We start from the raw sequence: 24,851 nt of genomic DNA on the forward strand, positions 1-24,851 counted from the left end.
CGCCGTCCGGCCCCTCCCAGGGCCCTGGCGGCCACCCCCGCCCCAGAACTGACCTTCCGCAGGGCCGAGACCAGCAGTCCCCGCCATTTCGGGCTGTTCTCTTCGCTGAAGAACTCGTACGGCTGCGGCGCCTGCTGCATGGCCCCGGCGGCAGAGCCTCCGCATCGGGGGCGGCCCGCGGGCCGAACCGGGCAGGGCCGGTGGCCTGACAGGCAGGGCGCGGGCCGCCTCGCCTCGCCGGCGGCCGCCGCCTCCCGCCCGGGCCGCAGCTACGGCCGAGGCGGCTCGGGGGCGGCGCCGGCGGGCGGGCGGCGGCCCCGGGGGCGGCTTCCTTGGCCCGGCCGGCCCTTGCCTCGCGCAGCGCCCGCTAAGGAAGCGCGGTGGCCGCGAACTCCGGCCACCCCAGGCAGCGACCTCCTTTCTCAAGGCGCTGGCCCGCTCCTACGGCGGCTCCTCCTTTGTCTGAGTTCGCAGCCCGGCGAGGGTACAGCTGGCTTTGCCTCCGCCCTTGACTACCGCTACGGCCGCGGCGGGCTGAGAGCGGCGGCAGCAGCTCCTCTCCTCATCCCCGCCCTCCCGACAGGCAACGCCGCCGGCCCGGCCCGTCCGAGTCACCCCCAGAGGGCCCAGGGGACCGACGGGGCGTGCGAGGCGAACGAGCGAGCCCCACTCGGACGTACAGAGCTGGCCGCTGCAGCCGCCCCTTCAGCAGCAGCGCAGAGCCCCTCGGGCCACAGCAGAGCTCCGGGTCGCACCAGCCGCGGCTTGGCCCGCCCCCTCGGCCCGGCGCTCATTATCCGGAGCTGCCGGAGAGGCCCGGTACGGAGCATGCGCGCCACGGAGCCAAGGCGCCGGATAGGCGCTGGGGCGCGGGGGGTCCTGGAGTCCGCCTCTCCTGGGAACTTTACAAGGGGTCTGTTCCAGACTTACTCCCCAATTTATTGATTGATCTTTACGCACACACTTCTTCCTCTACACCTTCCCAAGACAATCCCGACTCAGTGCCACCCTTGGTGAGCCTCCAGCCGCAGGACTGCAGTCGTGGGAGGCAGTTAGTATAGGGATTTGTGGAGAACAACGCATCAGAACTAGCAAGATACTTGGCGTATTAGTGCTCTACATGGCTCCTTGGTATATAGGAGATAATTATCCCCACAACACCGTCGAATGGTATTGTGGGGTGCAGAAATCCCTTTGCACACTGTTGTAGGGCCAGAAAAAGTTCACTGTTTAAGTGAACTTGAATTTAAAGATCCTTCACTTAACCCATGTGTGTTCACAAAAATCAAATCATTTTCATAAAACTTTCTGATAATTTTTTTGTAACTCGTTTTCTTAATCGTGTCCTTTAATCATATATGCCTCAGATTCTACAAAACCTAGATCTGCTCATGGGATGAAGTCCTATTCATTAGCAAGCTAGGAAAAAAAAAAAAACCCAACCTGTAAGCTTCTCTAAGTTGAGGAGACATAAACTCTAGAACCTGTCAGAAATTTCACCCCACTAACGATGCTGAGCACATGGCTTTTAACAGGTTGTAAAGAATAAAGGCATGTACTACTCCCTTTACCCAGCCACCAGCAGCAAGGGAAAGGAAGAACAAGGTGAAAAAAATTAGCCCATGGAACATTTCACTTTCAGAATCAGTAATTGAGAAATTATCCTTCCCAAAACATGCACCATTTCATGATCTTGGCAAAACAAAACAGGCAGGCATTTGTCTAATCCAAGTATCCACTGAGTCAGAATGTCCTGCAATAAATGTCCATGTGCACATTGCCATGTACTTGGGATAGTGTAAGGCTTGTAATTCTCCAACTAATCTTTCAGTCCATAAGGGTGAAGACTTTGGCTTCTATAAAGTGTTCTTACTTTTCTCCCCCATTCCCAGACCCAAGCCATAAGCTACTGTCAAATTGCTAGATTGGTACCCTACTTTCTCATAAGAGAATAATGTTGTTGGTGGGAAGTTTTATTCTTGTCCAAGGATATCAGAGGTCTCCTCTGGGCCAAATCTGGCCTGAAGACACATTTTGTTTAGTCAGGGCTGTATTTAAATCTTTAAAATTGTTGTTACCATCTTAAAATTCAAGAGACTACATATAAAAATCTACATTTCCAGATTCTCTTGACAAAATCAGGCAATGCTGGGCGTACTGCCTTTGTGCAAGGGAATAATCAGCAGGCACTGGGTAGTGGCTGCCCTCTTTAGGAAAGTATGCCATCCCATTTCCAGTTGGCTATACTCCCCACTTGGCATTCTTCCCCCTTTTATGTAACCTGCCTAGTCTCTACAGGCATCTGAGCTGTGATCTCTGGGCTAGGCAAACAGAAATGTGATCTTCATGCATGTAGGAGATAATCTAAGAATGACACCAGTAAAAATTTTCCCAGCCAGCCAAGTGGGCCATCTAGAAAACAAAGTTGGATCCACACCCCACACATTACACTACCATAAATTCCTGATATACCAAAAATTTACATGTAAAAAATAAAACATATTTATAACTTTATACTACAAGTTTTTTAAGCTTTTTTGTTTTATTTTGTTTTGTTGTGGTGCTAGGGCACCACAAAACCCAGGGCTTTAAGTATGCTAGGCAAGCACTCTACCACTCAGCCACATCCCCAACCCTGCAATTCATTTTTTAAATTCACCTTTGAATTAATTTCCCTAACATAGAAAAGTGTTACTACAAATTAGTAGACTAAAATTCAATAAGGAAAAAAAGGGTATGAAAATATAGTTAACAGAAAAGGAAATATAAATGTCTCTTAAACTTTAATTAAAGATGCTCAACTTTGCTCATATAAGAAAAAATGCAAATTTAAATTATACTGTTATTATTTTTTCATCAATTAGAACAGCACTGTTCAAAAAGGTTGATTACCCACTATGACATTAAAGATATGCAGAAATAGGAACTCTATTTTAGATGGGAGTATAAATTGATAATACCTATTAAAACTTCAAGGAGCCAGGTGGGATGGTGTGTACCTGTAGTTTCAGCTACTTAGCAGAGGGAGGATCACTTGAGCCCAAGAGTTGGAGACCAGCCTGGAAAACATAGTACAAACTTCACCTCAAGAAAGAAACTAAACAGGCTGGGGCTTGGGCTGGAGCTCAGTGGCAGAGTACTTGCCTTGCACATGTGAAGCACTGGGATCGATCCTCAGCACCACATAAAAATTAACAAATAAAATAAAGGCATTCTGTCCATCTACAATTACACATAAATAAATAAATAAAACTAAACAAAAGGGGAAAAACCCAAATTTGAAAGGTTCATACCCTTTGACCTACGAAATTCTAGGAATGTGTTCCAGAGGTATACTTGTTCATATGAAACCACTTAGAGACAAGTTTATTCACTGTAGTGTTGTTCATTATGACAAAAACAAAACACATCTTAGAAACATTAATTTAAATAATCAGTAGGACTAGGATACTGGTTCAATAAATAATCGTAAATCCACATAATGGAACCTATAAAGTAAGACCAAGACTCTGTGGAACATTCCCCAAGATACAATGCAAAGTAAAAAGAGCAGGATGCTTAATATAATACACAGAATATGGTAGCACTTATATTTTTAAAGTAGGTACTATTTTATGTATGTAAATATAATTTCTTTGCAAGACTATACAATATTCTTGTAACAAAGATGAAAACTGGGTGGCTGAAGGAGAGAGGGACTTTTCACTAAGTTCCTTTTTGTAACTTGAATTTTCAACCAAGTGAATGTGGTATTTGTTCAAAACACTGAAAAATTAAAAGTTATTTTTAATAAAAAAAATTCCAGCCTGATTATAAACTTTTGCTTCATGGGCCAAAAAAAATGGAAATATTAAGCTTTGATACTATGAAGGGGTACATACATATAACAAAAATTCAATCATAAAGTTGATATGAAATTAATGCACTAAATACATTAATAATTTGATAGCAGTAATTTTGTTTGCCCTTTTCAAATTTATAATGGCTTTGGGAGATAATTTGAATGACCCAAGTACATCTTTGATTTTAAAAGGCAGATAAAATTTTACTACTAATATTCTCTCACTAAAAAATATTTGCTAAAAGGATTTGTTAAACATTTCTCCCATTTCTTTTTTTTTTCTTCATTTCTCCCATTTCTGATTTCATACTTCCTTAATTTATTTAAAGCTACAAGTGCTGCCAATCAGTAGCAAATCAAAGCAACACCACAGGAAACAATAAATGTTGTTACTTTCATAGTTCGCTGCCATAGATGGGCTTTGATTCTTTCATAGTCAACTTGCCTGAAAGAAGTGGGAGCAGAGTCGACCTACAACCCTCATGGGAGGCTCTTCTCTGGAAACCTCATGCCCTGCAAAAGACTACCAATGATGTCTTCTCAAAAAGAACTATAATTTTTATGAAATTCCAAAAGATTCATTGTGCCCTATAGAAAAAAGCATTATGTGTTATTGTTACTTACAATCTGCTATTAAACATAAATAATTTTCCTGTTGCTCTGGAGTATGAATATGACACTGAGGTCATTCAGATATTGCCACCATTACCAGATAGTCATTTTTTGTAAGTAGCTGTTCCAGATACAAAGTCCTATAATAAAAGTGAAAGGCACCATTCAAGTTCATATCATTTGTATTATTGCAATAAAATCCTTCCAAGTCCTGATGATTATCAAGTTGAGGTATCAACAATGAATATATTCATCATCTGTTCAGTATAGCTCCCAGACAGGGTTTAGTTTGTTAGCAATCAGAAAATAAATAAAACAAATATTGATTTGTTTGCCCCAAAGTGTTAGCACATATAGTAATTTACCTACATTGTTTGCTATTTGTAATTAATTAGTAGGCGTGATGGTTATAGCATATGACAGGCAACATACATTCTATCCTCCTATTATCCTATTATCACTGATAGGAAAGCTAAAAGCTAGATTCCTTGCAGCTAGGATTCTGGAAATGATTTAGGATGAGCTTTTCAGATACACTTGAGTGAGATCTAAGAAGCCAGAAGTGAATGGAAGCTACAAATCTCATACTTCTGTAGGCAGCCATCATTTGGTCACTATTTGTGTGCAGCAGCAGCAATGGCTAGACTCACTGTCTGGCCAATTACCCTGTTGATGGATCATAGTTATTTTGGAACTGCTATGTTGGTGGCCTGGTTTGTGGTGTGGTTTTAGGACTTATTCCAGAAAGCCCAACCTATCTAGAGTCTACTTCATCAGCTTTCTAATGATTTTGTATGCCTTAGAATAAACATAGTCTCATTTATCTTGTTAGAATGGATTCTATTCCCAGAAGATGAACTCAAAATACCAAAAGACACAAACTTCCTCCACAAGGGTAGGAAAAAATGGTATTTGTTAATTTATACTACTAGCCCACAATGAAGTGTTATTTTATTTGATAATTACAATATTCTACTCATTTTTTTGTTTTGTTTTTGTAATTATTGTTGTTTGGGGGACAGGAGTCTTGCTATGTTGTCCAGACAAGTCTCATACTCCTGGGCTCAAGCAATCCTCTGTGTTCAGCCTACTGAGTGGCTGGAATTGCAGGCATGGGCTACCATATTTGGCCAAATTTCAGGTTTTTTGGCCAAATTTACATATACCCTCTACTTAGGCAAAAATAGTGTGATCCTTTGGTGTGATCCATCGATGTGATCCTTCTAAAAATTCTTGTTGGTACTCCTGGAAGCTGAATAATTTGGATTAGTCCTAATTCCCTTCAACCCTGTGGTTATCACCTACCATATACATTCTTAGGATAAATGCAATCAATATATTCTCCTTCCACTATCCTCTCAATTGGAAATGCTGGTGGAACCTTGAAATCCTCAATGTCATCTCAACCTTGTTAAAATAGCACAAAATTTAATACTAGGCCTTTATTTTCTTTAGTTCTAAAAAACTTATCAAGTAATTTGAGAGAAATCTAAACTCAAAGTATGTTAAAAAATTTACTACCAACCACAAAATTCTAACATGCAAAAATAAAAGCAAAAACAAAACAAATCAAAACAAACCCTACTTGATATCCCTAAATCCCAAAGCACCATCTTGGATATCAGAAGACAACTGCTCTATAACATTACCAACATACTTGGTTACCAGTATTTATTTATTTGTGGTGCTGGGGATTAAACCCAGGGTTGGCCTCACAAATGCTAGGCACATGCTCTACCACTGAGGTACATCTCCATCTGGTTGGCTCTTGCTATTTAAAAGGATCCAGGCAATTAGAACTTTGTACATGTCCCAGCTAGTACGACTGATCAAGAATCTAAGAAAAAGTTAGGCAATCAAAGGTTGAAGGAATTAGGCATTCTTGGAAACAGCAACCTGATATTGTATTCCAAGCAATACTGGCTACCGGATCCTTCAAAATACCCTTGATCATAAACTGGTGGCACTAAAAGACATCTCTTGTATTCTCAGTGGACAAATGTAAGTAAAATTATATATGAAAGGCATGGAGAAAATTATCAACACTGCTTTTGCCTATTCATTTTACTCCAGCAGTTTCAGAGGAACAAAGTTAAAAAAAGTGATTCTAAAGATACAGTTTTAAGCCAAACTTGGCTGAAATTCAAGGTTCTTTAGTAAGCAACATCACTTTGTTACCATTGGCCATCAGGTCTTTCCCTAAATTTAAAATGGGGCTCCGTGAGCAACCCAAAGCATGCTATCATATACCTCTCTTGTCACATGTAAAAGGTAAAATTCTCATTTATCCAAGAGGAAAAAGAATCTTAACAAGATAACTTTGATGAAAGACCCTTCCATTAGCAGGCAATAATAACACTTCACAAAACATGATCTACTTTAGGATTTGAGGTCAGAAAAGTATAGTTAGTTGGTTTCACCATTCTTCCCTTCAGGGCTTTGGGGTTTATGTCCATTTTTTAATGGGCACAAACTATTTGAAAACATTTCTAGGCATTTTTCTTTCCCAACCACTTTGCCCTGTCCTTGCACCCACCCTTCCACCTTAAATTCTTTTTTTTTTTAATTTTTTATTGTTGGCTGTTCAAAACATTACATAGTTCTTGATATATCATATTTCACAATTTGATTCAAGTGGGTTATGAGCTCCCATTTTTACCCCATATACAGATTGCAGAATCACATCAGTTACACATCCATTGATTTACATATTGCCATACTAGTGTCTGTTGTATTCTGCTGCCTTTCCTATCCTCTACTATCCCCCCTCCCCTCCCCTCTTCTCTCTCTGCCCCCTCTACTGACATTCATTTGTCCCCCTTATATTATTTTTCCCCTTCCCCTCAATTCCTCTTGTATGTACTTTTGTATAACTCTGAGGGTCTCCTTCCATTTCCATGCATTTTCCCTTCTCTCTCCCTTTCCCTCCCACCTCTCATCCCTGTTTAATGTTAATCTTCTTCTCATGCTCTTCGACCCTACTCTGTTCTTAGTTACTCTCCTTATATCAAAGAAGACATTTGGCATTTGTTTTTTAGGGATTGGCTAGCTTCACTTAGCATAATCTGCTCTAATGCCATCCATTTCCCTGTAAATTCTATGATTTTGTCATTTTTTAATGCAGAGTAATACTCCATTGTGTATAAATGCCACATTTTTTTTATCCATTCATCCATTGAAGGGCATCTAGGTTGGTTCCACAGTCTAGCTATTGTGAATTGTGCTGCTATGAACATCGATGTAGCAGTGTCCCTGTAGCATGCTCTTTTTAGGTCTTTAGGGAATAGACCGAGAAGGGGAATAGCTGGGTCAAATGGTGGCTCCATTCCCAGCTTTTCAAGAAATCTCCATACTGCTTTCCAAATTGGCTGCACCAATTTGCAGTCCCACCAGCAATGTACAAGTGTACCCTTTTCCCCACATCCTCGCCAGCACTTGTTGTTGTTTGACTTCATAATGGCTGCCAATCTAACTGGAGTGAGATGGTATCTTAGGGTGGTTTTGATTTGCATTTCTCTGACTGCTAGAGATGGTGAGCATTTTTTCATGTACTTGTTGATTGATTGTATGCCACCTTAAATTCTTATGAAGAGATTTCAAAAAAAAATCCTGGAGTTCAGTACAAAAACTTAGCAACTTACTTCACAATTGCTCCTCAAAATTGTCCATAATGTGTTTAGATAATAAATGGTGTATACTCAGAAAGATGAAGAAACATCTAGCCAAAGAAGTCTAGACATAAATCAAGGGCCCAGGAGGGCAGAGCTAGCTCTTAAACAATATAGACACCATCTGTCTTAGGTTCACAGGGATAACTCACAGGCACAGCCATCAGGGTTGGACAGCCTCCAAACGCAGGCCCAACACACTTCCATATGCCAGGGATTAGCAATATATATCCCTCTCACCACTGTCCTTTGAAGAAAGTTCTAAGAGTTAAAGTTATCCAGTAGTTAGTAGGCAGACTTCTAAATGACCTCAGGGGAGGTGAAACTCTGCCAACAACAAGGGCAACTCCCCAAACAGTGCAAACTTTGAGAGGATCAAGGGAGGACTTTGATATACATACATGTATAGATAAAAGAGTTAAGTTATGTAACACGGAACACCAAAAATGTACTTGCCAGTATACTGAGTTCCCCACAAACTAAACACGATGAAGCTAAAACCTAAAATGCTTCACTTTTAACTTAAAATATAAACTTCTCTGCTTCATTTTTATGTTATATACAAATAGAAGGCAGTTTTTAATTTTTTAAAGATTGGCTTATCTAAAGCTATGACAGTTTTAAGTTTTACACACAGAATATTTATTTGAGTAAAAGTTTTTATGGAACTAAAAAATATGTTCACAACACCAAGGCTCATTAAAATATTTTAATACTAATATACATTTTCTTCTCTCAGAAACAAAACCCTTAAATATTATATAAGTATTTAACAATAAAACCCTATTGACATAATATTCAATGCTACAAACAGAATAACCTACATGTGCAAAAATTTTTTCAATAAATTTCCTGCTTACATTTTTGGGGGTATAGTACAGACCCCAATGGAATGAGGATTGCGTCCATTAGGACAGTTACTTTTGTAATTTTAGTCTTTTCCACAGCGTAGTGTGTATGCAATCTTACTGCTGATGAAATAGAGAACTGTAATATTTTCCACGTCTTAGTAGTCTTGTAAGAACAGAAAAACATCCTGTGTGCTGCATTTCTCGAAGGAATCAGTTGTTGTAATGATCCATTGGGGCTTGTTTCTTCTGTCAGTGACTTCTGAATGTTCTCAATATGCTCATCCCCACTGCTCAATAATTGCCTAATCTATTTACCTAGGATGAGCTGCTTCTTGAACTGGAGTTGATGATGAGTATTCTTTCAAATTAATGGATGAGGTAGCTTGGTCAATGTAATCACCATGGCTGAAGTGAAGAAAAAAAGGAAGAAAACAGAAAAGTTTTTCCTATCAACCAACATGCACATCCTTTCTACTCATCCATCAAACAGTTTTGGAGAGATAAGAGGTAAGAAAAATGAAACATGGAAGATTAGTCCTGAGGGAGCACATGTGAGAGAATAGATTGAAAAATGTCTCACCTAAATTGTGGTTCTGTTTCTCCAGTCAGGTTGCCACGTTTTTCACTTACATTTCTATTTGACAACATTCTCAACTGTAAGAAACATTCAATCAGATAAACCACACACGTATATACAGTATACAGAATGGCACTGGCCACTGATTTAACATAGTCATGAAGTACACATGAACGTAAGGCACTTTCGCGGTTTACAAAAGTGAATGCCTCAAAGTTAGATATTCATCAAAAATGGAGAAATGTCCTCATAAAAGTTTATAGGAGCCCTGAAAAACCAAATAGGTATGAACATGAGTGATCTTGGCCAACATTTTGAAAATATTAGGACAGAGGTATGAGATAAATAATTGTTTAAAATTACAGAGTTCTATACATCAGTGTCAGGATTCTAAAATGCTCTTATAAAAAACTATCAGTTCTAGGTGCTTTTAGTTTCTCAACCACAGAAGACTGTAGCAATAATCACATATGATATACAGCTGTGTGAATGTAGTGATACCAATATCACGTTATAGAGATGTATAAAGAGATTAGAAATAATAAAAGTTTTGTTTTAAACTACTTAGAAATGTGAAATATCATGTATTTTCTTGAAATTAAAAATTTTTAACTTTCAAATATAAAATTGTTGCTCTAAGTTATGTCAGCTCTTCTATGACTCTTCAGAATTAAAAGAACGTTTGCAACATACAATACACTATACTAGATTTTTCTTCTATGAGAGACAAAACAGCTTATTAAAGCCAAAAAATTGATTTCAAGGAATAATCAACTTTTTATTTCACCTTTACCAAAAGATTCTTTTCTTTTTCTTCTTCTTCTTTTTTTAATGAGGTGAGCTTTCACCATTTTGCCCAGGCTAGTAACAACTTATCAGCCTGGGCTTAAGTGATCCTCTCCATCTCATCATCCCAAGTAGCTGGAGACTACTTGCCAGCTCCTCCCCAAAATTCTAAAAGAGTCAAGTCTTCTCTTGAAAGTTAAGGATAGATCATTAACAAAGTCAGGGATTCAAGACAGATAAAACTTCACCTTGCTTCTTCATTCATAAAGAGCATGAAATTTAATTTTTTAAAATTCTTGTTTCTGTTATACAATTTTGATGATTCAGTGGGGTTTTTAATCTAAAAGGGTGACTTTAAAACCATTTCTTTTTTTTTTTTTTCCCCCAGTACTGAGATTGAACCTACGAGGGTGCTCTACCACTGAGCCATCTCCGGAGTCCTGCTTATTTTGTACTTACTTAGCTTTTTTTTTGCAATCAGGATCTTGCTAAGTATCCTAGGCTGGCCTCAAACTTGCAATTCTCCTGGCACCTCTCAAGTCACTAGGATTACAGGCATGTGCCACCATCCTGGTTTAAAATCTTTTTCTTAAATTACAATTAAAGAACACAATTAATACATTCTTGTTGCTGATATGGAGGTTATAATGCATACCCAACCCCTTCCATTATTTACAATTCAAACCGTTGCTGCACTTCATCTGCAATCATTCCAGAAATTGCAAGGGAGGAAGTGGCAGCAGGGGAAGGAGCATTTCTCACATGAAGAATGCGACTTCCAATATCCCCAACTCCTCCATCAAATACAAAATCATCTACCAGATTTCCATCTCTATCCAGAGCTTGGGCTCTTACTCCAGCTGGACCTCTGCAAAAGCAAAAAAGTAGTAATCAATTGACTCATAGAGATAGGACACTTTCTAAGTTAGTGGTTTACAGTGGTTTACAAAGTATTTTTAAAGCAATAAAGTCTTCTAAATGTACAATTATATGAAAACCCAAATAGGTTTATGTTTAGCCAAAGACTGTCATCAAGAGTCTGGCAAACCTATGTCCTAACCTATAGCATAATGCCTATTACCTGGCAACGCAACAAATGCTTATCAAATATATGCACACATAGGTAAGTTCCTTATAAACATCTGTTCTTTCCTAAAGGAGCAGATAAATTTACATTTAATTAGAATAGATTTATTTTTATTTAAATTTATAAAATGAATTTGTTATAAAAACAATCAATGACAACAATAAGGCTCTTTTGGTTAATACAAAGCAATGAAAACAGGAATTATGTGTTTCACTTGCATTCCTTATCCTTTTTTTCTTTATTTTGTCTTGATAGGACACTATTAAAATTTATGGAGTAAAAATTAAATGGTAACAAATTCTCATTTATAGTTTTTTTTTTATTTTTAGCAATCTAACCTTCAATATCAAGATACCCAATTAACTAAAAAAATGATAGGAAAAGCAAAAAATGAATGAATTCAGCAGCATGTTAATTCAGTGAGTCTTTACTACCTAAAATCCTGTTTTATATCATTTGAGTTCACAGATTTCTGTTTAAAATACTTAATGTTTTTAGAGTCATAAAGCACCTCCTTTGAAACTGCTCAAAGAAACTCAGTGTGAAAAGGCTATCTTACACCACCAAGACTCAAGAAATTAGGCAACAATGTGAAATATTTTTTACTGATTCTGGGATAAGTACTCAGATAAGTACTTGAGGAAGATAGACAAAATGATAGGAGAGTTAGACCTAAACCTGCCTGAAGAGAGATAACAATAATAATAGCTATTATTTACTAAGTGTTTATCTTGTGCTAGGAGTTATCTTATTTATCCTTACAACTCTAAGAAAACTGATGCAGTTTATATTTAACAGCCAAGAAACAGAAAGATTAAGTTCCTTGCCTGAAGTCACACAGGTATGCTGTGCATTTATAGTGAAGTATATAAGAATCACAAGTGTAAAAGATACTATGATTAAGGTAAGTAATTTGCCCTAATGAAATCCTAGAGAATTTGGATAGGAAATTCTTGAGTGGGAAAAATTCTCAAGTTAAGAATCTGATATTTTAGAACACAAAAAGAATGGCCCTGAATGCTGACATTTCTAAAGGTAAGGATACCTATCAGTCTATCAGTTAGTTTCTGGTCCATCCTGCAAGTCTTTATTTATAGTTCATCTCAACTCATCAAAGCAACATTTCTCAGCTGGGTGTGGTGACAAACACCTACAATCCTAGCTACTCAGGAGGCTGAGGCAGGAGGATTGCAAGTTCAAGGCAAGTCAGGGCAATTTAGTGAGACCCTATCTCAAAATGAAAATTTTTAAAAAGGGATATCGCTCAGTGGTAGAGCACTTGCCTAATATATGTGAAGCCCTGGGTTCCAACCTCAGTAACACACACACACACACACACACACACATACACACCACACCAGTGCCCCTCCCCTTTTTTCTTAGAAAACACTACTGTTGCAATTAAGAATATCTCTGTTTGAATATCTCTGACCTTTTCCTTGTGTCTGGCAGAAGATCAGTATGTTGACCAGATGCTGATGTTTGGTGTTAGTGTAAAATGACTTTCTTCTGTAGAGGTTTAATCAGTACATTCCTCTTGCTCCTTATAAGTATGTTGAAGTTAATACTGATTAACCACAAGTTAAAAATGTGTCTGCACTTATTTCTCTTATAAACATGTATTGTGTCCTCAATGTTCCCCATCCTCTTGCCTAAGTGTTCAAAATCTATAGTTCAAACTGAAAATAAAATATTGTTTTTCTTCTTTTTCTTTCCTTTTTTTTGTTTGTAGTACTGGGGATTTAGCCCAGTAGTGCTCTACCATTGAGCTATACCCATACCTCTTTTTGTTTTGAGACAAGGTCTTGCTAAATTGCAAACTTGTGATTCTCTTGCCTCAATCTCTTGAAATGCTAGAATTATAGTCATGAACCACCGCACTCAGATAAAATACTGCTTTACTAAGATCCGACTTAGTTTTTCTTTGCAGGATTATATATAGGCTTTCCCCACTGAACCCTTTGGCTTGAGATAACTTGAAATCCATGTCTTTGAGAGTATGCACAGTGTCTTGTACAATACCTCACCTCTCCCTCCATGACTAGATTGTGTCTTATACATAGTAGGTATTCAGTAAAGCTAGAAACCGAAAGTTTTAACTTCTGATACTTTTAATACTATTTTAACAACTGAAAAAAAATGATTTAACAAATTAATCTGTAAATCCAGCTACAATTAACTTACTGCTATCTCTATGTATTTTGCTACATTTCTAGCTAAATTTAATGAGAAGGTATATCCTAAATACTTATGCATGTCCAGAAACAATAGGGGAATCTATAATTACATTCATTCATCTGAAAAGTCCTGTATTACATTATTGTCACATGGCAGGCATTATACTTTGGGTGGGGGAAACAGCTATGAAAGATAATAACTGACATATCTGGCCAGTCCCAAATAGGATAATCTAGAGTTTTATAACGCTCATGATGGGACCTACTGCTAATCTAAAAATACAAGTCCACATTAGTATGTTTAAATTAGAAGTGGTGATAGAGGAAAATAAAATAAACAATTCCAAAGTAATTTCCATACATGTAGGAATGGCATTTGTTTATGTTTTTTTTTTTTTGCTTTAAATATTTATTTTATTCTTTTTTCTTTTTTATTGGTGCATTATATTTAATAGTTGAATTCATTATGCCAAGATGCACATAACATAATTTGATCAATCTCATTCCCCCGTACTTCCCCTTTTCTTCCCTCCTCCCTCTCCCTAAGCTGCTTGCTCTACTCTGATTTCCCTTCTTTATTTTCATTTTAATCAGTGTGTTACAATTATATATGTAGGCAGGATTCATTGTGGTATATTTGTACATAGACATAGCATAATTTGGTAGATTTCATTCTCCAGTACTTCCCTTACTCTCCTTTCCTCCCTCCCTCTTGATCAAGGAATGTATTTTTGTTCCTAACTAGATTGTGACAAGAACATTGTTTTTCTATGCATACTCCCCCCCCCCCCAGTGTTAAGGATTGAACCCAGAGCCCTGCATATGCTAGATAGGCACCATACCACTCAGCAATCCCAGCCCTCTATGCCCAATTTTTGAATTTTGTTGAGAATCTGATTTAGGGTTTAGAACATTTTGAGCTTTTGTAAATGTTCTATGTTCTATATTCAAATGGTCTAATATTTTATATGCTTAATTATTCTTTTATTAACAGATACATCTTAAAATTACCTAATAATACAGTTGATTTCTGTTGCAATTATGTCAGGTTTTTCCTCTGAATTTCATAGCTATGCTATTATATGCACAAGTTTATTTCTAATAATATTATTTCTATACATTTTATTTATATATCATTAATATTTTAATTTCTAACAATATTTTTGCCTTAAAGTATATTTATCTTATCTGAAATAAATGTAGTACCCATCTTTCAATAAGCATTTCCCTAGCACATCTATTAAATAATACGATCAATGGATTTCTATAGCTTGAAACCCAAGTTCTGCCTTTTTTATTAATCTTGCAATCCAATGCATTAAAACCATAAATTCCCTATAAGTATTGTGTCATGAGCATATCAGTCAGTTTTTTAGCACATTTTGTTCCATCATCCCAGATGTATGTAGAACAACCATAAAAACTTAAATTGAGAAAGTCAAACTCAGAAAGTAAAGGGTTGTATAAGTTTTCTCTCATATGTGGAAGCTAGGGAGAAAAAGAGTGGAGAAAAAAAAAAAAGATGTTGGACCTCTCGAAACAGAAGGAGACCAATAGGATAGAGGAGGGGACCAGGAAAGAGGAGGAGGAGAGAGACAGGGGAGGTAGTGTAAATGAAACTGACTATATTGTTATACTGTGTTGGAAGGTGGGGGAGTGAAATAGAATCTGAACAAGTCTGGGTCCACTTTTTAAGTTAATTTCTCAGTTTATGATTCCTGAACAAAGTTAGTGATATACTGCTACTTTCCATTCCAAAAACCAAGACAGACAAAATCCCTTAACACTTTGGTGCCAAGGGAAATAATTTTTTCCTAGTTCCTTCTCACTAAGAATGTGGTCCTTCAAGAGCTCCTAGCTTAGCCAGTCATTATGGCACATACCTATAATCCCAGCCACATGGGAGGCTGAGACAGAAGGATCACAAATTCAAGGCCAGTTTTAGCAACAGTGAGGCCCTAAGCAAATTTGTGAGGCACTATCTCAAAATAAAAAAAATAAAAAGGGCTGGGAATGTGGCTCAGTGGTAAAGCCCTTCTGGGTTCAATCTTAAGTACCAAAAAAGAAAAACAACAGGGAGCTGGGATTGTGACTCAGCGGTAGAGCACTCGCCTAGCACAGGCGGGAACCGGGTTCCATCCTCAGCACCACATAAAAAATAAAGGCATTGTGTTGTGTCCATCTACACCTAAAAAATAAAATTAAAAAAACAATAACAAAAAGGCACCTTTATAGCACTTGAGTAGCAATTAAAATACAAGTCTCTAATGTTCCATATCTTGTTTTGGGTGATAGATACATAAGTTATACTATTATAAAAATTTATTGAGAACTTAAAATCTTCATATTTTATTGCATGTGAATCATACATCAATTAAAAATATAAAAAATATAAATCAAGCCCTTCAGTTATTAAGATCAGCAAATCTTCCCTACCTTTCCAGGTCAGCATCAACTCCTTTAAATACCAACTCAGTACAGGAGTTTTCAATTTCTTCCTTGTTTTTGGTCCTGAGCTACTCTTCCTTTCCTACATTCTCAGGTATACATATTTTGAAGATGTTTATTCTATTTTCTCTTAGTATTTTATAGGGTGAGGATTACCAAATTCTCTAGACTAGTGGTTCTCAACCAAGGAGTATTTTTCTCCCAGGAGACACTGGCAATGTCCGGAGACATTTTTGATTGTGTCCATTTTTGGGAATGGACAGAGGCCAGAATGTTGTTAAGTATCTTCTAAGGAACTGAAAGATCCCCTACAACAAATAATGATTTGGCCCCAAATGTCAATATATCAAGATTGAGAAACTCATCTTACATCATAATAACTTTACTGTACAAATGTTTTTGCCTTTGTGCTTCACAATGACATAGTATAATCTAGTTACCAGGAATGATAAAAAGTAATCTTCTTTGAAAATTCACTCTTGAGTTCCCCAATAAGAAAGTTTCCAAAATTATATGTGGGGAAAATGGAGGAGCATGGTATACATGTCTTTATTTTTTATAACCTTACAGTGCTAACAGATATAAACTACTGTTAGATTAACAAAAATTAATCATAGAATGAATTAAAGGAGTTTACAGCTAAAATTAAAAGCCTGAGAGACAGGTCATCATTTAACAATGAGAAGTTTGTATACCTCATGCATAATTGCCTGAGAATAACTTTAAATTTCAGTCTAATATGCACCAGTAAATTATTACCTAAGTGCTCTGGCTAGGCCATGAAAGGTCACGATAAATGCTGTTTGGTGGTGACTGAAACTTAAGGACATAATCTCTGGCAACACACTTCACTCTAAGTGTTGCTTCTGTTAGCTTTTACTATTTAAAACTGACTGATATTCATGACACAATACTAATAGGGAATTTATGGTTTTGATACATTGTATTGTAAGATGAATACAATAAGGCAGAACTTGCTCTTCAAACGATAGAAAAGTTTATTGATCTTATTATTATTTAATATAGCATGAAATATTCAGGCATATAACAAGGTCTAGAGAATAACAGAGTGGACACTCATTTTCTTACCAATAAACTTAAGAACTAAAGCATTACAGATATGACAGAAGTCCCTATGGCACTCTCAGGATTCTGTTCCTTTCCTCCCCAGAGATAAGCCACCTACTCTTTTGAAGTATTGTTTTTATTTTTATATTACATGTATAATCCATAACCAATATATGTATTGTTATGCTTGTTTTAAATATTGTATAAGTAATATCAAGCATATCTTCTTCAACTTTCTTTTTGTTATTGATAATTTCCTGCATTTGATAGCTAGAGGAATCAAAAGAAGGAACAAAGGAATTGCTGTATATGTTCAGCATCTGTCTCTAAAGAGGAACTCATCTGTGGTTGAGTTGAATTTGTCCCCAAATGCACCTGCCTACAGTGCTGTGAGCTCTTTTCTATTTCATGCCAATGAAGCTGTTAACTGAAATTCACACCCTTATACTCAGAGACAGGAGTCATTAATACCCATAAACCTCAAGTCCAGCTCTACTACATGAAATCCACTGAACTAATGTGTTTGCCTCAGGCATCTATGAAAGGGTGGTAATTGAATATGGATAGTGAATTCACCGCAACTGCTTCTACATAGAATCTACTGTGCCCACCTAGTGTGTTTTTCAAGAATATTAATAGCAGTAACAGAAACCAGATTTGATCAGTCTGTTTTTAGACAAAAAACATTACAGATCTACTAAAGCAAACCACCAAAGACATAAAAGGTTTTATTAGTAAGCACAAAAAAATAAAGCCCAGATATTTTTATCCCTTCCATTTCAGAAGGTAAGTAGAGGGTAAAGGAGATAAGAATAAAAACATTAGCTGGGTTTTAATAGTTTTAAGGATTCAAAGAGGTTGGTCTCAGAATGATACATTAGAGTCAGATTTAGACCAGGACTATCCCCTATGGGAGACAGCTGACATGATTATTGTTCTCTTCCCAGATACACAGTCAAGTTAGCTGACATTTTATACCAGGCTAGTTCAGCAGCTGCTAAAAAAGAGGTAGACATTTGGTGTTCTGGAAAGTCGTGGAAGGACAGATTGTAAATAAGGGTGACTACCTCCAAGTACCCTTGCTGATAAGGGCTAACAAATGGCTTGCTCAGGGAAAAAGGTGAACACTAAAAATATCACCAAAGAAGAAAAAAATAATGTGCTTAGGTAGTATTTAGGATAACTGACAGATCAAGAAGTCTTTTATCTAACAACAACAACAACAAAAAATATACATGTGTGTCCCTTATTTTACCTAAACCCCTATAGCAAAAACTTTGATGGTTACCACACGGCTTCTTCCTTCTTTTGTACTGTTAAGTAGAGTCCCTGTGTATAGGAAGAGCCATGAAAAAACAAAAGCAAGGTAAGATGCCAAGTCTAGAAGAATGAATCTAAAAGGTTTTAAGAATTGATCAAAATATAAAGTTTTAATGCATTTATTGCCTAATTACTTAATATGTGATCAATTATTTTATACAGAATTTAAGCCAGAAGGCTTTAGAATCATAAGAGCAAGTATCCAGGGCAATTTTTTCAAAATCCAGGAAAGATGTTTTATCCTGAGTGATAGTTAGACACAAAGGCTGAGGTGGCATCAAAATAAAGCTGTGATGGAGATTTCAGTTTAGAGTTGTAGAGGCCTAGACAATTATAAATGGACCAGCACTAAGGGCCATGATGGAGCCATGCCCAATACACAAACTTCAAAAAGAATTTGGCAACTTGTTGGGAAAGAGAGCACACAAAGATGCAGTGAACACATTGACTCTGTTAAGTATGCTTACTACTCACCAGGTCAGACCTACCTCTCAAGCTCACCAAGGTCAGGACTAGATTCACAATCCTTGTCACTTTTCCTTACCTAAGTATATCAGTGATAGTAATTTCAGGGATGAATTTTTGAAGGTGCTTCACTGTTGCACTCAGAAAGCAGGCTTTATACATTTCACTAATTCCATAGGAGAGATTCTGGGAGATCAGTTTAATCAGGCCACTGAAAGTAAAGGAAAAAACTCTTTAGGAGAAAAAAGGAATTCTTTATTATTATAAATCACCATTAAAATTATGAGATTTTGGGGTGGGGTGGGGGGTATGGCATCACTAGAAATCTAGGCAAAATCAGGAAAACTACATTTTAAAATCAACTTTGGGTCAATTTAAGGAGGAAACTTCATCAACTGAAGAGGGAAACATCTTCCAAACTCAAATTCCCACGGGGTACTGGTTTCAAACCAGGAGTCTACAAAGGCTGCCAACATCAAGGCTTTCTAATGCAAATGTCATATGCTTTCAACACACCCAAAAGGCATTAGCAGGTCTTTAAATCAGGGCATTAAACAAGTGAGACATCTATCCTATTTTAATCATTAAGATACTCTAGTAATGATTAGAGCAAGACACTAACTATAGAAAGGATCCTCAAGACAGACTCTGTAGAGCTTGTGTATGTTCAGCATGCATAGGCAACGTATTTTTACAATGTATTTATAAGAGAATCCCCATCCTAACCCTCTGTTTCAAAATCTGTGGAGGGTGAGATCCAGGTACGGTTCAAAATGCTTTCTAGTGATTTGGATACGAAATCCTCTGGAGAGAACTCTGCTATAAAGACCAAACAAAATACCTCATGAAGGTGTTTCTTACAATAATAAAAAAATCTGCATTTCAGGTCAACACAATAGTTCTGCCAGTTTTCCACAAAAAGGAACACTTTGGACATCAGCAAATTTTCTAGTGGCTTACAAAATAATGGTGACTAGCTTAAGATGTTATTATCAAAGGAAGTCATCTACTGATTTTGACAGAACCTTTTCTTTTATTCCCTTTCAAAATCAACTGACAGCGGGGCGCGGTGGCTTATGCCTATAATCCCAGTGGCTCAGGAGGCTAAGGCAGGAGGGTCCGAAAGTTCAAAGCCAACCTCAGCAAAAGCGAGGTGCTAAGCAACTCAATGAGACCCTGTCTCAATAGGGCTGGGGATGTGGTTCAGTGGTTGAGCAACCCTGAGTTCAATACCTGGCACCCCCTCTCAAAAAAAAAAAAAAAAAATCAACTAGAAGGTTAACAATATAAAATTTGGTGTAAAATGGCTCTTGGTCGTACCTTCCTTTTGTTTGTTGTTTGTAGTACTGGGGACTGGACCTAGGGCTTCATGCATGTTAGACAAGCATGAATTACATTCCCAGCCCATTTTTTAAATTTTATTTTGAGACAGGGTCTCGTTAAATCGCCCAGGTTGGCTCCGACTTTGCCATCCTCCTGCTTCAGTCTCTTAAGTAAAGCATGGATTACAGGTATGCAGCTAATATACTCAGAATTTAAAACATTGTTTTTTAAAGTTGTTACCTATTGGCAATTAAATCCTTAGCATCTCTGGCACTGAAGTCAAAGGGTCTGTATCCTTCCCGTTTAAAGGCAAGAACTGCATTAGGCCCTAGCCAAATATTCCCGTCCATCCTTGGTGTGAAGTGAACTCCTAGGAAAGGAAAGCGGCTATCCGGAACCTATAGATTCAACACAGCAAAGAATGGTTAGCCCCATTTCACATTCCATTTTATTATAGCTATAAACATCTGATTAGTAATATAAGACACTTTCTTCTATGCATTTAATTTGCATTATGAACTATATTCTGATATGCTTTTCTATTGCCGTGCTTCTGCTTAGAAATGCCATCCAGGAAACACTGATGCTATTGACATTAACACATGCTATCCCATTCTCTTCCTTCGATTATCACTTCTCTCCAGAACTAGGGATACCTGTGACTAGCAAATAAAACCAGGAAAAAAAAAAAAAAAAAACACTAACATTCATATCACAGACTTTTGTCAAGTGGGAATATTTAATGTTGAAGCAGATGAATTTGGTGCTTTGGCATGGCAAAAAAACACCAAGTAAAAAAATCAAATATCTAAATATTAGTTGAATCAATTTCATCTGCTTCAACCTCATACTTTAAGGTATTCATTCATTTCCTGTTTAGTCTGAGACAGAAAAATGAGCCTTTTATTTAAACGATTCTGTGTTCTGTTCCCAGAACTTCAGAGTAGCCATAGCCCTTTTCTGTACCTATAGACAATAAACTGAGAAAGACAGTTGGGTATCTGGGATTTCTGTAAGGTAAAGTTCTCTTATTATTAGTCCTCTACCAGAGAGGAGGAAGAATCTGGTTCCTTTTTGATACACTGCCTATGATACATTCATGCCTTATGGAGATGTGTACCTGTGGGCAATTAATTACCACTTAATGATCAAGATATTAGAATTAATATTTAGGGGTTTAACCACAGAGCCAACAGAGGAAATGCCTGCATAAATGGCCCTCCAAACCTCCTCCTTACTTTTGAAACAGATAAAAGTTTTCATGTTTTTTATGCTTATAACCAACTTGAGAAGAGTTAAGAAGTCAGAAAACATTTCATTACCCACCGGATAAATATTTCCTTTTACAAGATAGCATTTTTCTGGCTTCAAGAGCAGGTAATCTCCCCGGAATGGTACAATTTGAGGATCAGGATTGCAGCCACTTAACTCTGAAATACGATCTGAGTGAAGTCCTGCACACGTCACAACATACTGACATTGAATTTCCTCTCCCTAGTGCAAAATAAAAGAGAATGATTAGCTTCCATATATGAGAGAGAACAGGTGGTACTTGTCTTTCTGTGTGTGGAAGCTTAAAAGAAAGGTTGACCTGAATGTAGAAGAGTGATTAATAGAGGTTGGGGATACTGGATACATGGGGTTAGATGTGATCCGTATATGATATATGCATGTGCAGAAATATCACACTGAATCCATCACTAGGTATAATTAATACATGTTAATAAAAATACAGCATTATTTTTTTAAAAATAATGTATCTGTATAAAGAGGGAGAAGAATGGGTCAAAAAAGGAAAGACACGTGATAGAAAAAAAGTAAAGTTATAGAAATGAGTTTTTAAAAAATTTTTTTTGAGGGGCTGGGGCGGTGGCTCAGTGGGAGAGCACTTGCCTAGCACGTGTGAGGCACTGGGTTTAATTCTCAGCACCACATGTAAATAAATAAAATAAAGGTCCATTGACAACAAAAAATATTAAGAAAAAAAATTTTTCAGACAGGTTCTTGCTAAATTGCTGAAGTTGTCCTTGAACTTCAATCCCCCCACCCCAGCCTTCTGAGCAGCTGAGGTTATAGGTTTGTGCCACTGCACCCAGCTTTTTCAGAAAGAGGAAATGTGTCAGCAAAATAAACTCTTCAGCATTGAGGCGACAACCTAGAAACTTAGGATAGTGGCATACAAGAGAAGATCACCTTAAATTTTATACTTTATATTAGAGACAAGAATGGCTGACCCAGCAAAGATACTTAAGCTCCACATGCATGCTCACATACACACACCTATTCTACTAGGACCTAGGATGGAATTTCACAATTTTTTGCTGCAGGAAGAAGCAAACTTCATTTAGTTCTGACTTTCACATCTGTATTTCAGACAGATTCTCTACCCTCCAGCACGCACCCCCAACCTCGTTTTTCTTCTCTCTCTCTCTCTCTTTTTTTTTTTTTTGACACAGTTCTCCCTAAATTACTGAGGCTGGCCTCAAATGTACGATTCTCTGTCTCAGCCTCCCAAATGGCTGGGACTACAGGGGTGCATCACAGCATCTGGTACTTCTCTAGTCCTGAGTAATAGCTTTGTTAGTCTTGGGTTGCTCCACACTCAATAATCCTGTTCAATTTCAACTCTAACTACCCTCCAACCACTTTGTCCTTCCTGATCAGGATCTATTTTTCAAACTGAGGCTACTCTAGAAATATCATCAACTCTATTCTCATTTACAAGGAGCCATTTACTCTACACCCAAGGTTTGTTTTAAGTATTAGGAGAATGCTAATCTTGGACTGTTATAATTTTTCCACAAATTTTATTTTGTGATTGTCATCTGGGTTCTTTCCTTTCCTTCTCTTCCCCCTCCCCCTCCTCCTTGTCTTCCTCTTCCTCTTCCTTTTCTCCTTCTCATTCTTCTTTTGAGATGGGGTCTTACTATGTTGCCTAGCTAGTCTCAAACTCCTAGGCTCAAATTATTCTTCCTACCTCAGTCTTCCAAGTAGCTGGGACTATGGACACATACCATCATGCCCACCTACTTGCTCCTGGTAACTTCTTGCTCTTATTCCCAGATGACTTATTTCTGAAGCCTCAGAGTTCTCATCTCAACATTTTCTTTTTTGCCATCATCTGTATCAGCCTTATTTTATTGAACTATATTTTTTACTCTATGTGTCCTATTTTCCCCCTTGCTAGAAAAGTAAGCCTCTTTTCAAGAATTATATAAGTCATATTTTTTAAGAAAAATCAGATGAAATTTCTCTATACTGAATTCAAATTAGCTAGACTAAATCATGATAGTTTTGAGATCCCTGAAGTCAAAAGGGCTACATCAATGACAACAACAAAATGATTCCTTTTAAATAGGCTAAGGCAGGAGGATCTCAAGGTTAATATCTTTCCTGTTCATCTAGAGTTATATACCAGAAGTACAGGAAATACTTTTGTGTGATACGAATCTACCGGTTCATACTTAAAAGTCAGCAATTTTTATGTTCTGGGAACATAAAATGTAGATAAATCTTATGATAAATATATAGATAACAGCAAAATGCTTAAGATGGTACCAGCATGCAATAGTTCTATTTTTAAAAACTCAGGCAACAGTTCCAAATAAAGAAATGATTAAAAATGGTAAGTCTCTGAAATCATGTTATGCTGTAGATGAAACAATAATTAAATTTGGTAAAATATTAATTTCACTTCCATAATGAAATTTAGGTAAAGACGGCTTCCTATCTAATGTATAAATTCTTTTAAAAAATATTTTAGTTGTAGATGGACACAATACACTTATTTATTTATTTATTCATTTATTTTTATGTGGTGCTGAAGATCAAACCCAGTGACTCACATGTGCTAGGCAAACACTCTAACTGGAAATACAACCCCAGCCCCTCTAATGTATAAATTCTTAATTTGCCTCTCTCCAAAAGTTTATTTTAAATGTTTAAATTTTTTTTTAACCTTTCATGAAGTACATTTGTTTAACCTGATAGGTAAACTCAAAAACTTGAATTTGAACCCCCAAACAAAACTACAGGAAAAGGCCAAGATAAAAAGCAACAAGCAAGGGGACTGGGGTTGTGGCTCAGCAGTAAAGTGTTTGCCTAGCAGTGTAAGGGCCTGGGTTTGATCCTTAGTACCACATATAAACAAATAAAATAAAGGTATTGTGTCCAACTATAACTAAAAAATAAATTTTAAAAAAAGCAACAAGCAGGGATAGTGGCACGTGCCTATAATCCCAGCCATGTGGAAGTCTGAGGCAGGAAGAGTATAAGTTCAAGGCCATCTGGGCAACTTAGCAAGACTATGTCTCAAAATAAAGAATAAAGAGGACCTGTGATATAACTCAGTGGCAGAGTACCCCTGGGTTCTACCCCCAATAACCTCCCCAGACCCCCTAAAAGGCAACAGCTATAGTAACTCTGAGTAAAATATATAACCACTGATATCCCATAGACCTCTACGTGTTTTCCATTACATGATTCTAAACTCTTGTGAAAAATCTCCAAAAATAAGGGCAAGCACATAAACAGATTTACAATACTTTGAATGGAAACACTGGTTGTTCTGCCACTTGGGCTACCTGATCCAGCAGGTCTAATAGTAACTGAAGTGTGTTAACAGACAG

At 37.4% G+C, this 24,851-nt stretch overlaps 2 protein-coding genes across 6 annotated transcripts in view; both read right to left on the reverse strand.

Annotated features, from left to right (window-relative positions):
• Positions 1-217, reverse strand: part of Sos2 (SOS Ras/Rho guanine nucleotide exchange factor 2) — a 96,327-nt gene extending 96,110 nt beyond the window's left edge. For 2 of the 3 annotated variants that reach the window (XM_046461230.2, XM_046461229.2), the window contains exon 1: positions 54-217. In XM_046461230.2, the coding sequence (XP_046317186.1) occupies positions 54-140 (87 nt within the window). In that variant the 5' untranslated portion in view covers positions 141-217. The remainder of the gene's footprint in view (positions 1-53) is intronic. The other variant, XM_046461228.2, reaches the window with a different exon arrangement.
• An 8,599-nt stretch (positions 218-8,816) lies between these two features.
• The window catches only part of L2hgdh (L-2-hydroxyglutarate dehydrogenase), a 45,196-nt gene continuing 29,161 nt past the window's right edge, over positions 8,817-24,851 (reverse strand). For 2 of the 3 annotated variants that reach the window (XM_046461704.2, XM_058584520.1), the window contains exons 7-10: positions 21,550-21,717; positions 20,464-20,621; positions 18,980-19,111; positions 8,817-11,203 (exon numbers count right to left, since the gene is read on the reverse strand). In XM_046461704.2, the coding sequence (XP_046317660.1) occupies positions 11,008-11,203; positions 18,980-19,111; positions 20,464-20,621; positions 21,550-21,717 (654 nt within the window). In that variant the 3' untranslated portion in view covers positions 8,817-11,007. The remainder of the gene's footprint in view (positions 11,204-18,979; positions 19,112-20,463; positions 20,622-21,549; positions 21,718-24,851) is intronic. The other variant, XR_006855485.2, reaches the window with a different exon arrangement.

This window comes from Marmota monax, unplaced genomic scaffold, assembly GCF_021218885.2.
Source record: "Marmota monax isolate L192 unplaced genomic scaffold, Marmota_monax_Labrador192_F-V1.1 WCK01_AAM20220418_F8-fsc00001, whole genome shotgun sequence".
NCBI classification, from domain to species: Eukaryota; Metazoa; Chordata; class Mammalia; order Rodentia; family Sciuridae; genus Marmota; species Marmota monax.